The sequence below is a fragment of the Calonectris borealis genome, chromosome 2 (assembly GCF_964195595.1).
Source record: "Calonectris borealis chromosome 2, bCalBor7.hap1.2, whole genome shotgun sequence".
NCBI lineage: Eukaryota > Metazoa > Chordata > Aves > Procellariiformes > Procellariidae > Calonectris > Calonectris borealis.
The window spans coordinates 133604536-133620477 of record NC_134313.1 but is presented as its reverse complement, the minus strand read 5'-3'; the positions used below and the strand labels follow the sequence as shown (position 1 = coordinate 133620477).

The 15942-nt window shown below is 52.2% G+C and overlaps 1 protein-coding gene across 1 annotated transcript; it reads left to right on the top strand.

The window, feature by feature from the left end:
• Positions 1–3589: 3589 nt before the first annotated feature.
• On the top strand, positions 3590–6961 carry EVX1 (even-skipped homeobox 1). The gene is made up of 3 exons (XM_075140755.1): positions 3590–4034; positions 5489–5739; positions 6431–6961. The coding sequence occupies exons 1-3, from the start codon at positions 3590–3592 to the stop codon at positions 6959–6961; spliced, it is 1227 nt and encodes a 408-aa protein (XP_074996856.1).
• Positions 6962–15942: the final 8981 nt, after the last annotated feature.

Here is a 15942-nt window from a genome sequence, read left to right as displayed (position 1 = left end):
TTGATTTATGAGCATATCACTCTAGCAATGTTTTAATGTCCCCCTATTATTTCCTTGTTTTGGGAAGGGAGGGTATTTCGTTTGCTTTTTGAATACGGGACAGCCTTTGGCAGCGGTAACACTGAAATCGGCGTATTACCCTTTTGAACGCGGTCGCCCTGGTCTCGCCTCGGCCGTATATCAGGAAGAAAAGCCGTAAACTCGGAGAAATAAATCAGTTTGAAAAGTTTTGAGGATAGTTATGACATCCTGGCTGTGACCAAGCGAGCGAGAGAGACTTAATAGGTTTTAAATCTCGGTCTGGAACAGTCAGGGGGAAAAAAAAAAAGAAAAAAAAAAAGAAATAAAACCCCGTAGAGATACACTTTCCAATCAGCCTGGAAATTAATCCCAAATGAGGGAGTCTCCTTCCAAATCGGGCTTGACAGATCTGTGGGAAACGCTAGACAGAAGGCAGAGCGCCGGACCCCGCATTCCCGGCGAGGCAAAGCTCCGCCGCCGCGGCGGGGAGCGGGACGGGGCTCCTCGCTCTGCCACGCCGCGCCACCGGCTTGTCGAAGTGCGAGGGGCTGTCGCGGCGGTACTCTTCCTGGGGGATGTAAAAATCGACACTTTAAGAAGCCTTTACTAATCCAATCTAAATCGACCCCAAAACTTCGAGTCCAACAGAGCCTTTCTTTCTTTTTTTTTTCTTAGACTCCACTCAGGCCTTTAACTCTCTGTGTTTACCCTTGGCAAATAACTACGTGTGTATGTGTCCGGGGATGTTCGTCTGTCCGTGCGTGGGTGTACCGCAGCCTGTGTTGCTGCGGGCTGAGACAGACCGTCCGTGGCAATGACCATCATCTCGGGCTCAACAAAACCTCCCACCCGAGGTACGTGACGGGTGGCATCCCGGTGGGAACGGATTAAGAATGGGATGAGGAAGGAGGCAGCAGTGGCTCGTAAACGAAAATGATAAAATTTGTGGGGATCGGCCAGCATAATCCACGGGAACCATCCCCAGGGCTCCAGTCTGCGAAAGACGGGATTTGCCATTAACTTCCCCGCAGTCGTCTTCATCGCCCGCCCTGGGAGCGCTCCCTCGTATTCTGAATTCAGCTCCCGGTTACTGTTTTATTTAGAAAGAGACATGAATGCCCCTCTTCTTGCTGCCCCAAACTCTAGTAATGGGGACATCCTCTCCGTCCGCCACAGACAACAGCCAGCCTCCTCCGACACGGCTACCTGGCCGAGCCAGGAAGGAGGCTGGAGGTGAGTTTCCCCACGAGGCTGGAGTGCCCTGGGCCTCGGGGGAGGTCGAGCCTCCACACGCCCCCGGGAGGTGCCGGGGAAATCAGCCCCCGCCCCGCAAAGCGCAGCGACGGGGAAGCGGCACCAGCGCGACACGGGCATAGCACTGCCCGAGCGCCCCCGCCTCGCCTTGCCTGGCCCCACCGCACCGCTCCGCACCGCTCCGCGCCGCTCCGCGCTGCTCCGCGCAGCGGGATCAGCGCTGGCCCTCCGCCCAACGGGAGCAGGCGCGCCGCGACCGCCAGGCAGGCGGCAGAGCCAGACTGCCTTATCCATCCATCCATCCATCCATCCATCCATCCATCCATCCATCCATCCTTCCGTTCTTCCATCCATCCACCCACCCACCGCCTGCTCCTCCAGCAGCCGGACCTGATCCTGCTCCCCCGGCTCCTCGCTCGCACAGCCCGAGGAGCAGAGCCTGGCTGCGGCAAGGGTGGGCGGCGGGTCCTCATCCGGAGCTGGAAGGGCACACACCGTTCTAGAGGCTGGCAAGGGAGAGAAGGAAAAGGGAATTTAGCAATGAGTTTTCGAGAAATTGGCAAGCTTCGGAGCAGCGCACGCATCACACGTGTGATGAAAAGCAGTGCAGTCCGGAGCGTGGTGTGCGCGTGATGTGTGTGTGCGTGGAAACGTGCGTGCGTGTCTACACAGGGCGAAAGAGAGATTGGTGGCGATAGCGCTGTAAAAATTCCTGGTTTATCCCCCTGAAATCAGTATGCTTATCGCTGGGAGCACATCTTAATCCATGCATCCAGCGGACCGGGAATCCTATTTGCTTGTTTGTTTGTTTGTCTCCCTGCATCGTGCCCGTCTCGCTCACAGGGCTAGACGGAAAATCCCAGCGTGTTCCCTATTGCGCTGCCTGTTCCCTACCGAAGCAACGTCACCTCAAATATGCCAGTAAATTCCTTACTGAGTTGGGAACGTAATTGGTTGAATGTTTTCTGTAACCTGACTAGCCAATAACACTCTGAGAAAAAATTTAGAACAACCTAGTTACGACAGATGGTGAAAATGACTTGACACTACACGTGTGAGTCAATATTAACTAGGGATGAGGTACTTGCCGCACTCGTTAGAAATATCATAGTACGCCAAAGAGACTGCGTGTGCGGCTATATTTACGGTACAAGGTCCCTTATTTTCAGACAAGTGCTGTCCAAATGCTTGCCCTTGTCATTTCTGTTTTAAGAATATCTGCTAGCTAGGATAAGCTCTGGCCTTGATAACTTGCGTTTCTCTGAGCCTGAATTATTCTTGGCAGACCTTCTTCTTGCAGTTTTCTCTCCTGAAAGCAGACAATAATTTATGCAAAACAATTAATTAAAAAGAAGAAAGGGGAGGAGACGTAAAACCCTCTTAAAAGCGCAAGAATTGTGGAACAAATGGAAACTGCGAAGGAAAAAATAAGAGTAAACGATAAACAACAGATAGCCAGAATAACTAGAGCTACGAAAAGTGATGTAGTTGTATCTTTTCAGCTGTAAAACGCAATAAATATGTAACCGCATTTCCAAATTTTAAACTAACGTTTTAATCTCAGTCAACAGAAAGCAATAACAGTTATACAAATAGGAACCAATTTTGAACCAGAACAAGAAGTCAAGGCTATTTCTGCATTCAGATGTCAGCAGCGCATTTCCTTATCCTCAAGTTTGCAAAGGATTCTTAAAGCCTTATATATGCAGTTATGCGGAAGCTGATTGCCAGCAATAAATAATGCATCCAAGGAAGAGGCTTGAGTACGTATCTTCTCACTTCCAGGATGCGGCTAGGGATCTTCGCCTCAATTCTACATCAAGGTTGTGGCTTAAAGCAGTCAAAAGGCTACTTAATTGTCAGGCAAGGCTTCCCCCTGCGGAACTCTCTCCGCATGTTACAACCTCTTTGCAGCTCAGCTCCATATGCATCTCTTTTTCACACTTCCCTCTCCATCTCGGGCTCCTACACCTGGTGCATCACGCATTTAGCCCATTAGCTCCGGCTCTTCCTTTCATCTTCCCCATGGCAGACGTTTCTATTTATCCACTGGCAATCAATGTGTGGCGTCACCGGTGGTACTGTAATGACGACTGCACCATTGAGGATGACAGCTTAGAAAGAAGAGGGCAATGGTGATCCCTCCCAGAGCAGCACAGCAGAGTGTAGCGCTCGCATCACAAGGTCACCCTATCTCACCGCTTGCTCCTCTGCATTGGCAGGAGAGGGTTGCTGGGTTTGCACAAGGCTGGGGCGGGAGGAAGGGGGGGAAGAGATCTGGATTTTTTTCCCCCCTCCCTTAAGCAAAGCCACAATGGAAACCAGGAAGGAGATGGTGATGTTTCTGGAAGGGACACAACTTGGCGCTCTAGTTGGCAAGAGGGTGCCTAATTTGTCCGAAGCAGTGGGGAGTCCCGCTCCGGAGCCGCAGGAGAAGATGATCCATCGGAACTGCCTCAGCCCCAGACCTGGCCCCTTGTCGTCCCGGGAGAGAGGAGGAGGAGGAGGAGGAGGAGGAGGTGGCGGAGGAGAAGACGAAGAGGAGGTGGAGGTGCTGCCAGGGACAGGGACGGTGCCGGAGAGCCGCTCGGCGGCGGCAGCACTTCTTTCGGCCGGACAGCAGCCCCCCGCCCCGGAGCCCCCCTCCAGCAAAGGGCAGCAGAGCAGCTCGGACACCGAGTCGGATTTCTATGAGGAAATCGAGGTGAGCTGCACCCCGGACTGCGCCACGGGGAGCGCCGAGTACCAGCACAGCAAAGGTACCCAACTCCTTCCCATGCCTCCAGCTCCCCGCCCGCCCCGGGGCTGGGGGGCAGTACTGGGGGGGCGGGGGGGCTCCCGGAGGGGTGTGTGTGTGGGGATCTCCTCTCCTGGCTGATTCCTCAGCTCCCTGACACCGGGAGGCTTGTTTGGGAGTCAGAGGACACGACACCGGGCAGCCCCCGCGTCCCTGGAGGGGAGCCAGGCTTCCCGCCGTGGATGCATCAGGTCTGCAGCTTGTGCCGTACGACCTCCTTGGCCAAGACGTACCACCCACTCTCTCCCCTCCATCTTTTTTATTTTTTTATTCTTCCCCATCACCTGGACAATGCATGCTCCAGGAAATCCCTTCCGATCCTCCCCACCGGCGGGTTTTTTTGTATGTGTTAGTGGGGGAGCAAGATCAAACGGGTTTTCTGGCCGAGAGCTGTTTGTGGTTTTGCAGGGTGAAATGTGCCCGGGCCAGTGCGGAAGCGCCCATAAAGACCGTAAAATCGCTCACCGACTCCTGCCTGCCCCAAGTGCGGCAGCGAGGTCCTTGTTTGCACGTTGGGTTAAAAAAAAAAAAAAAAAGGGGGAAAAAAAAGAAGAGGAGCGATCCAAATTACCTTGTCACTTCTATGTCTCGGTGGCGCCAGCTCGGAAATGGTCCCAATGAATTAATTGCCTTTGGTCTCGGGCACAAAGAGAGAGAGTTGCATTTGAAAGCAAACGCAGCGGCCAGGCCCCTTTTCCCCCTGCCCCCACTCCTTATTCCCACCTTCCCAGTCCGGCAGAGCCCCCCTCCACCCCGACAACAACCCATTTCTCCCCCTCCCCATTCCTCCATCACTTCAAGAAGAAGCCGCGAAGAGCGGAGAGCGCTGTCTGCCCTCTCTCGTCCCTTAGAGGCTCGTTGAAAATATCCCATTCTGGGCTTTGGAGGCTGAACGGAGAGTCCCCAAGGCCGCACCTCCCCCTCGGACGGGGCAGGGTCCCTGCCTGCCGGCTGCTCCCCTCCTGGGCCCTTGCTGGGCTGGAGGAAGGGGCCGCAGAGCCGTGCGGCTCGGGCGGTGGGCACACCTGCCTTTCCGAGCCGCTCAGAGTCGGGGGATGCTGCGGCTGCCGCCTCCGGCTTCACAGTGCGGGAAGCGAGCCGGGGGGGGCATCGAGCAGACGCTCCCAGGGCGGTGTGTGTGTGTTTGTGTGTGTTGGGGGGGGCAGGTAGCCTTCCAGCCAGAGTGAATAAGCACCCGCCAAACCTTTAACCAGTGCTGCATCCCCTTCTCCCTGCCCTCTTCCCCGGTCCCTCTTGGATGTCTCCCCAGCATCCTCAGTACGCCCGGGCAGGCACCGAAAAGGCGAATGGGGAGGGATGGGAGAGAAGGGAGCTCGCTGGGGAGGCGGCCGGCGAGCATACCTCCGTGCCCGCCCGCCTCCGAGCGTGTATCTCTGCTCCGGGCTCCCCACGCAGGGCCGTGCTCCGAGGCGCTGGCCGGCAGCCCCAGCGGCGGGGGGGATCACCCGAAGGGCAGCGGAGGCAGCGGCGGCTCCCAGGGCTCGCTGGCCTGCAGCGCCAGCGACCAGATGCGCCGCTACCGCACCGCCTTCACCCGCGAGCAGATCGCCCGGCTGGAGAAGGAGTTTTACCGGGAGAACTACGTGTCCAGGCCCCGGAGATGTGAACTAGCGGCTGCTCTAAATCTGCCAGAAACCACCATCAAGGTACGCACAGCTCGGACATGTTTCCAATTAGCACGATATAAATCTATATGGCCAAACTTCCTTGCAAAACTCGGGAAAGCACTTTGCCAGCACGACCCTCCCTCTTCCCCCCCCGCCCCCCCCGCCCCTTTCCTGGCCCTACTCGCACCCTGCAGCAAGCAACAATGCGAGAGAGGGGATACAGCTCCCGGAGCCATCCCAGCCAGCACCGCTAATCCGACCTCTCCCTAGCAGATTATTTTTAATCCTCCCTTCAGTCCAGTCCAAACCTCGCTCAGCTCTTGGGGGAGGGAAGAGGAAGCCAGTAGCAGATCTTGTTTTGATTTCGCTTCGCTTTGCCTTCTCAAAAACATTTGCACATGAAAATAAAAACGATAACAATAATCCCAGGTAGTTCTGGCTGCAAAAAGGCAGCAAGGAGGCAGAGCTGCCGGGCTTGCCCGGGGCCGGGGGGGTTAGCAGGACAAGCCCTAGCCAGAAGAAAGGAAAAAAAGCACCCTAAAAGGGCTGCTCCACTGGGTCTCCCTGTAGATTTATAGGGGCTTAACTGATCCCTCCGTACGTGATGACAACTCCCTCTGGGAGCGAGAGCTGGCGCCGGTCTCCCCTCGCCAGCAGATCCGGGCCGGGGCCGGTGCCGGCGGAGCGGAGCGGCGGTGCGTGACGGCTCTGGCCTCCCCTCTCCCCGCAGGTTTGGTTCCAGAACCGCAGGATGAAGGACAAGCGGCAGCGCCTGGCCATGACCTGGCCTCACCCGGCCGACCCGGCGTTTTATACCTACATGATGAGCCATGCGGCGGCCACGGGCAATTTGCCCTACCCGTTCCCGTCCCACCTGCCCCTGCCCTACTACTCCCACATGGGCATCGGAGCCACATCGGCCTCTGCCGCCACTCCCTTCAGTACCCCCCTGAGGCCGCTGGACACCTTCAGGGTCCTCTCCCACCCCTACCCGAGACCAGAACTGCTGTGCGCCTTCAGGCATCCCTCTCTCTACCCTGCCCCAACTCATGGACTTAGCAGCGCCGGGGGCAACCCCTGCTCCTGCCTGGCTTGCCACAGCGGTCAGTCCAACGGGCTGGCGCAGAGACCCTCCGGATCAGACTTTACCTGTTCGGCCACAACCAGGACTGACTCTTTCCTCACTTTCACGCCCTCTGTACTGAGCAAAGCCACCTCAGTTTCCATGGACCAGCGAGAAGAAGTACCTTTAACGAGATAAACCTTCGTCTCAGGGTTATTAAAAACTCGCCCCTTTCCTGGCTTCTCTTCGAGTTAATGTACCTACAGCCGATGTTTATTTGATCGTGTTCTCTCCCCAGAAGTGGACACCTACGGGAAAAAAAAAGACTAAAAATAGCTCAGTCTTAAAAGGATTTACATTTCAAAGGGAAAAAAAAGAAGAAGGAAAGAAATGACTGGTGATTTATCTCTGAGAAGGATTTTAGGCACGGAAAGAGGAAGAAAACCAACCCGAATGAAATACACTTCGGTAACCTATAGAAATGAGCTGGGACTGTCTTTTCCATGGATAGACTTCTTACCAAGGGCTGGGGCTTCTGCGGCTCACAGCAACAAACCTTATGCACAAACCTACGAGACGGAGAAGGAAAATCTGAAATACTTGAAAGAAACATTATCTTGATAACGAAATGGCTTGTGCGCATGAAGAAAGCAAAGATGTAACCTATCAGAGTGTTCAGAAAATAAAAACAACAAGCAAACAGCAAAACAAAAGGTTTCTGGATTGCAACTCAACAGTATTAGCCAGTTATCTCTATAGAGAAAAACAATGCTTTACCATAAAGAAAAACCGACATTCTGTACATTACTTTCGTAGTTTAATTGCATTCTTTACTCTCCCTTCGTTTCGAGCAGAAATCCAGCATTTTGTCTCCTCTTTCATTCCAACTTTTATTTTTAAGAGGCAGACTGGAATTGGCAGGGAAAAAATACGAGCTCCTGCCTCTTTATGGGTCAGAGCTATTTGTCCTTTAAATAACAATGTCCTATTATCAGTCGCTGAAATGTGCCCACACTGACGAAATTAGCAAGTGATGTATATGTAAGGAGGGTTTTTGAATATCGAATGTATAATGCTCTGTGAGCAGAGACCCCGTGCCAAACGCTAACAAGCCGCCAAGGGAAGAGATTAGGTGACAGGGAGCACAACTCCTTCAGACAATCACCAGTCTGTAAATTGGAGCAAAGGCGATTTCCCTTCCTTTGTACTTCAGCCTTCAGTTCTCTTATTGGCTTTTCCTTGCAGCGTCTTCTTTCTTTCTCTCTTTCTTTTTTTTTTTTTTTTTTTTTTTTAAATTTTATTATTTAATCTATGCGTTGGGTTTTGTGTTTCCTTCCCCACCCCTAATCTTTGCATTTGTATGTGTCCTTCACACTGGTCCCTCTTCTTTCTTGAGGAGTATTTCTTTCACAAGCCCCCCCGCCTCCTCTTTCAGGTATTTCGGAAGGAGGTAGCATCATTGCTTTTGCTTAGATTTCTGTCAACTTAAAATCTAAAAAAACCACAGAAAGTTTCTTCCAAAATCGGAATTGTTTATTTCATTCTATTTTAAAATAGCCCAAAGAATACACTGTCATAATTTGTTACAACAACAATAACAACACCAACAACGATAATAACAACAGACACATTTTAACAACATATCACCCATATTTTTATTGTATTTGTTAAAAAAAAAAAAAGTAAAAGTGTTGCTTAAGACAAATTTCACCTTCGTGCAGTTTCTAATAGTTACAGTTCAACAGGCAGGAAAATAAATGCTGGGCAGAACAAAGACGTGTTGACACCTCCGCTATCTACTTTGTGTTAAATTGCTGAGGAGCCTCTGGTTTATTGTCACACCGGAGACTTTTTGTCCTTAGGACAGGGAGTGAATAGCAGCGTTTCCCTATAGCGGATGGAGAGCAGGGAAGAGACACGGGCGTGACAGGATATATTTTTCCAATCAAAAAAAATTGTTTATTAGAGCTTTTTAAAAACTGATCCAAAGTCACCATCTTTAAATCATTAAGGGCAGATTGTTCCGCCCTTTCTGAATGAGATGTCCTCATGGACATGGAAACCGATGGCCCTTTTTGGACACTCACAAATAGATTCTCCCCCCTCCATCCCCCCGGAAATAACAATTGTAAACAGCGTCCAAGGGCAGCGCCGAACAACATCCGAGCTTTGCAAGCCTTTCCCCTCCTTACTTTGTCTTTTAGCAGACAGGAGAAGAACCAGTCCGACAAAACGGGAGCTGCGGAGCGAGTGCCTGATACAACCCCCACGGCGACCCCGGGGGAAGGGAGCGCTGAAGAGGCCGGGAGGCAGCTGAGCGCTGCCCAGCAAAACCGGGGGGTCCTAGATGGCCCACGACCCCCCTTTCCCGGCCAGGCGGAGGCACCTGCTGGGTCGCGATCGCAGGGCAGGATCCGGCCAGGGCTGCTGCCGAGCTTCGCCTGCGGAAAGACCGCGGCACCAGCTTGCTCTTGCAAAATGCCCTAAATGCCACCGGCTAGGACAATATATATTTATTTTTCCAAATACATATATTTTATATATCTAGGTGTGTGTGAGAAAGAGAATATTTAACCCGTTGTGTACCGCTTCCACCGTAAGGGGGACACCCCCCCTTAATGAGCGGGCAGCAGGGAGGCAGAGACCGGGAGCCTGGGACGCGGCTCGCCCGCAGCCGGCACGGTCCCCGCTCTCCCCCGCTGCTCCGGGAGGCCATTGCCGCCCTCCCAACCGCCCGTTCTTGGAGGATGCTGCGGCAAGGGGTGGCTGTGAATTTCTCCGTGGCTCGGTCACAGGGCAGAGATTGCCTGCGACAGGTAAATAGGCTGCGGGTCGCAGTAATGCCAAGAGTATTTTCAGTTAATAGGGGAGGGAAAATGAGGTGTCTGGAGCGATATTGGAAAGTACAAGATCGATGATCCGTCCTCGTGTCCAATCAGCAGCCTTTAATTGACTGTATTTTCTAGGTAATTGAGCCGCTGTGCTCCTAAATTGAAGTGGAAGATATAACAATACATCTCACTGGGAGGAATTACTCATTACTTCATAATGAAATTTTCCTTTTGCTGCGTGGGGCCGGTGCCGTTAACGCCTTCGCCGCCGGTGGGGGTGCCCGCGGCCCCACGCGGGGCGCTGGCTCCGGGCACGCGTGGGGCATCGCCGGCGGCCGGGGCAGACACAGGGCATCCAGCCGGCGGCAGGCTCTGCCTCTGGCCCCGAGCCACTGCCACCAGGCAGGCAGGTTTCCCTTGCCTCGCACTGGCCGGGGATGAGACCCTTCGAGGAATTAGGGTAAGGCCCGGGCCGGGGCCCCGCAGGGAAATGCCCTCGACGCTGCCGCGCAGGCAGCGCTGTCCCCGGGGAGCCGGCGGCGGGCACCCGCCCCCTTGTCACCAGCGGGCGCGGGGTTGTCTTCGGGGTACCCCATGTGCCACATCGGCTCCGCTTCCCAGCCAGCCAAATTCAGCTCCGAAAGGCCTTCCCCGCCTTGTTAGCGTTTGATTGATTGCCTTATTAAAGCGTGTTCTTGTAAGTGTGACCGAGCTGATTGCACTGCATATGTTTGGGATAATGCTCATTTTAAACAACTGAATAATAATACTACTAATAAAAAAAGGACCAGAAGAGGAAGAAGATGAGCTCTAGAGAACGGCTTAAGCCTAAACGATCCCGTGGAGCCGTGCTGTAACTCGCGCATTAAATTGCTCCGTTACTATCAAATCACTCAGCCCTTTTGGGCTACACTCTGACCATCTTTGTCGTGTTTTCTGTGTCACCTCCTGTACCATTAAGTGAGATAGCACCGAGACTGCCGCTTACTTTCCCGTCTCAGGCTATATGTTTTTATTAAGGTTGCATGATTAAACTGGATCGGATCTGCTTTCCCAGCACTATTCTTTACTCCAGCGCCCAAATCATTAGAAAAACGGCTCTCCGTATTTCACATTTTCTGCTTGGTTGTTAGGTCGTTTGCCGGCACCTGCAGAAAGGCGTGCGGCTCCTTTAGCTTTTGGATTGTGTATCTGGAGGATCCTTTTGTTTTCTATTATTCTCCTGCTCGCCTGGCTACTTTAGTTCACTACTGAGTTTAGCCCCTGAAAACACCCTCCACCATATGTCACCCCAAAGCCCGCTGTCCTGCCGCTTACAATAGTGTCACCCTGGGGTAAAGCCAACGTCAGGATGAGCTGGAGTCTCGTTAACGCAAATGGCTTCATTTAGGCGCATCAGGTTCCGGGGTGGGTGTAGAGCAGGAGGGAAAACAGTCCTACGTCCTTTTGCTGCATCCTTCACCCCGGAGCCCCTCGTTTGTTGCGTGCTCCCTCCAGATCTTCTCGCTGCTGTTTTTGTAAGGCGAGAGGGTCCCGTCCCCCCTCCGCACCCGCGAATGGGCTGACTGCCGTGTGGTTGCGGAGTGCTGGTATCAGCGAAGGGCTGCCGTTAGGGTAGATCCCCCCGAATTGGTCCCTGTCCTTGGAAAGTTTTTCTTCTTTTCTCTCTTTCTTTCAGGTAGAAGAAATCACTAGTTCAGGATCTTCAAAGAAGAAAACAAAATAAATCACAACTCTAACCTCCAATTCACCGTTTGCTTTTTGTTTGTTTGTTTGTTTTTGTTTTTGTTTTAATCAGTAGTGCAGGTTTACACTGATATTTACAAGCTCCATTTTAAAGAATCTCTATCGGTGTATTGCATGCACATGTACACACAAAGCAAACACGCAAAGTGATTTTCCCTGCTGCCCTCTCTGCAAAGAAGTGCCTGGGACTTCAGAGACAGAAATTGCCACTTAAGAACATCACATAAAAGTATTAAGTAATTATTTAAAACAAGGCTGTTTAGAAAAATATTTGTATTTATTGCAGCAGCTCGATTGGCCTCGTTAAAGCTGGGGAGCATTTAAATTGTGTTACAGTCTCATTTAAATCCAGTTTCGTTCCAGCAGGCTGCAAAGCCTGAATAGAACCAATCACTCCATAATGATGATGAATGAGAAATTAATTCAGATACAAGCAAGACAATTTAGGCCTTCATCTGTTTAAATAGCCTTCCAAGATTATTCGCAATTGCAGGTCACAGATTTAATCAATTGTCCAATCTTGTGAAAGTCATATCCTTGCATCTTCATCGAGATTATTTATAGCGCGGCGAAGCCCAGTGAAAGGTACACGCTCTTAACAGGAACAATTACTTAAAGGGAAGCGTTTGCAAAATGAAAAACAAATGCTTCCGTGGGCAGTAAATGATCAAACACCTCTTCGCTCTTCCAGCACACCCTCCCCGGCCTGAGGAAGGGAGCGGAGCTGCAGGTGGGGTGTAAAGGGGACCATTGCCAAACTCCAGCCCCGCCATACCAGCTCTTAACGCTCCGCAGCGAAACCATCCGCGCCAGACGCCGCTCCTTCGTGGGCCACCCAGCCCCATCTCCGCGGGGCCGTGCTTTGCTCCCGAGAGCGATGCCTGCAGAAAGGACATGTCGAAAAGCAGCTTTCAACCACGCAGTAACACGCACACCGCGCTGCTGCTCAGCCTGGGGATGCCAAGCCCGGCTGCGGGGTGGACTGTCGTTTTGTGCCTCTGACTGTCTGTTCGATATATATATACACATATATATATATGCTTTTGCCCGAGCCCTGCGCCCCCCCCCAGCCCAGCCTTGCACACTACCGAGCTCCCCCCGGGCCGGGGGAGCCGCGGCGCGGTGCCCGCCCGGCTGGGGATGGAGTCGGCAGAGCCTCCCCGTTCCCCGCTTGCAAACGCTGGCTCTTCGCTCGGGCTTGGGCGAGCCGCACCTGGAAAAGCCCGAGGTGGCGAATAATTCAGGGTTAATGGAACCTCTCCGAAAGTTGAAGCAGGCCATTTTGGTAATTGGGAGAATTGTTGCATTTCTCGAAGGAGAGCTGGAAAGCTGGGGAGAGGCCGGGTTTATTCCCCAGTGTCCCAGTGTGTAACGTCCTCCTCCTTCTCCTCACCCCTTCTCCAAACACAGACCTATTTCCCTGAAGCCTTGATCTCCCCCTCGGTCCCGAGGCGCTGCCTGAAAGGGCCGTTTCAGGCTCCTGCCCAAACTCGAGAGGTGATCCCGGGCTCGGAGAAACACCTGCTGCCCCAAAGAGGCTCACCCCAATGCACAGGGAAGGCAGCCCGAAGGGAGCACCTGGGTTGTGTTAGGGGTAGGGCCCGGCCCCGCGTCCCTTGTCCATGGGAGCCGCAGGGTGGGAGTTCCGAACACCCGTGAGCAGCGCGGGTCCGCCGGCCCCGACTAACTCCTGGGGACCAGGAGTCAACCAGGACTCCCGGGAGCCACCAAAGTTTGGCGACAGAGAGGGGTGGTCACGCTGCCCACGGAGACGTGGGTTTCCTGTGTGGGAGTGTGCGAGGGTCAGCGGTGACACGTCCTCCCCGTGGGCCGGGAGCCCCGTGTCAATGCAGTTTTCCCGCACCTCAAAGGGGAGCGTGGGGGGCACCCACCCACGGGCACTGCTGGGGAGGGGAAATGCGAGGGTTTCGGGTAGCGAGCCGGACCGGAGGAGTGGTGCGGGTGCGTGGGTGTGTTACGCGTGGATGTGTGGCCCTGCTCCCTACTTCGCCTCCCGACAAGGCAACCTGGAGCAACGCCTGTGCCTAAAACAAAAGCCTGACTACAGGACACCCGGAGCTCCGAGAAGCCAGTCTCAGCGGCGGACTTTGATGTATCGCTGTCCAATTAGTGCCTTTAATTGGTGTCCCCTGGGACAAGCAACCCGGGAGCGGGGACGGCGAGCGCTCTCCCGGCAAGCCCTGCCCGCTCGCAAGGTAACAAATAAATAATCCGGCCGGGCGGCACGAATCCTGCATCCCTCCGAGCAGGAGGGGGGAAGCGACCTCGCAAACCTGAGACCAACTGCTTTCAAACCGTCCTGTAGGGGTCCGTGCCCGCGGACACCCGTATGCCCAGGCAGGGAGGGGCGCGGGGTGTAGCTGCTCCCACATTTACCCCGGCCTCCGCAATCAAATCCCTCTCTCGCTGCGGCGGGGGGGGGGTTCGTCAGCGTGGAAACGACACTGCTTAAAACGTACCGCACGTTCCTTCCAATTTGGCTAATGAAGGTCGCCTGTTAAGCGTAATTTTAGAGGTTAAATGAGGCTGACTGCAGATTTAAAGACGCTTGATAAAATGTCTTATTTAAATGACACGTAGTGTATATATAGATGCCATTACAGCGGTCTAGATTTACCTTGGGGGAGGAGGAAACAAAACAAATACACAAACAGGCAGGGAGGAAAAAGCGCCGCCAATTTATTCCAAACCAAAAACGCTCGGTCGAAAAAGAAATTGATCGCTTCATCCATCAAACGTATAAAATACATTTCTGAGATCAGAAGTCGCTCGGAAAGAGAGAGGCGGGGGGAAAGTTCGTACTTGACAAGAACCCTCAAAAGGGGCGTGCTAGAAAAAAAAGGGAATAAAAGACAGTTGTCACTGGAAGCTCTCCTTGACGCAATTCTGGTTTTCTTTTCTATTCTTTTTTTCTTCTTCCTTTTTTTTTTTTTGTTCTTTTTCTTTTTCGTCGGATAGTCGTACAACGTTTTAAGGAAAAAAAAATCACCTGAAGCCAGAGGAAGATGAGATTTTTTGATTAATAAGGAAATAAATTTGGCAGAACGGAAAGCGATGCTGACTTCTCAAACCCGCTGCTAACGGAGGCGTCTCTGGGGAAGGCAGGCAGTCCGAGGCTGTCTCGGGAGCCATCAATCCCTGGTACCCGGGTATACCTCGAAACTCAGTCATCAGAGTTTTTACGGGAAAGCATCTCTGATCGATATTTGTAAGCTGAACTATTTTATTTGCTCTTCTGCATTTGCAGCGTTAAAATATTGTCATTTTGGCACATTCTTCCCCAGCAGCAATACAGTGTTACATTAGGGGCATCTTTCACGTTCAGTCTCCAGAAGCTATGTCATGCATTGCCATATGTGTGGCATGCATTGCTACCAAAAGTCACAGCCTGAAAATGCCACTTCCCCACTCTATAGAGAGACCTTAATTTGCACCAGGATGAGTGCTCTCAATTTCTTATCCAAGAGAAAAGACTCTAACATTCTCTTCAGCCAGTTCTCCCAATAGCTTGATTTCACCTTGATAAATTTTCGTTAAAAAACTTTTACACTTTCTACCTTGCCTGTCTGGGACCAAATTCTGAAGGTCCTGACTCATCCCAAAATGCATTTTTGCCTACTTAGGGGAAGTTTGCTTACTGGTATTGCAGTGCGGGATCAAAGATTAATTACAGAGCAAATAAAGTGACTACTATTACTAGATCCACACAATTAATATGTGGCCTTGTACTCCCATAGACTGTGAATCACTCCTGGGAATTATCCTACAATTATTCTAACGTTTACTCAAGCCTGTGTACTTTAGGGAGGGAAGTTTTCTCTAATGTGGAGATAGTGAGTCATAGGTTCCAAAACCGCTTTCCATAAACGACCCGACCTGAAGTAAAATTTAATCCAAACCCAAAAGGTCTGATTTACTAAACCTTCAGCTAGAAAGGAGCACAGACTTGCCTCCTCTGACAACTACAAATTAAGTAGAAAATCATACACAAAAGAGAAGAAAAAAAAAAGAAGAGGGGGAAACCTCTAGCTTTGTCAATGTTTATGTTCCCCTTGCAGCCAGCTGAAATGTGGACTGGGATCTATTCCGGAGGCAGGAGACCACTCAGCCAGCTGGGGGGGGGGGTGGGGGGTGGGTTGGTTTGGCTCCAAATGATGTTCCTGGTTCAGCGGTAATGTGGATTTGGACAAGTGGACAAGCCTGAGTGTCTCAGCCGTTCTCAGCCTCAAGCAGTGCGTTACTGCCCATTAACACTGGCTCACGAGGTACAAGGACATAGAGAGTTCATGACCCTACACCCCTCTCCCTCTGCTTTGGCAGTCACAGCTTCCCACCTGAAAGCCTGCCTGTCATTTGGTCACAAAGACAGGTTTTTACAACAGAGCTGTACTGCGGCACTGAGCAACTGAATCATGCATTGCTGGTGAGGAGGCAGTTACTCCTGCATCTATATAGCCCATTTAATGTAATCTAACTTCAGATCATGACATCAGGTCCTCCAAGGAAAAAAGGCAGTAGCATCATTAATTACGGTTCCCTACTTTTGATGTCAGTAGGGCAGCCGACACCCATGTCTCTGAC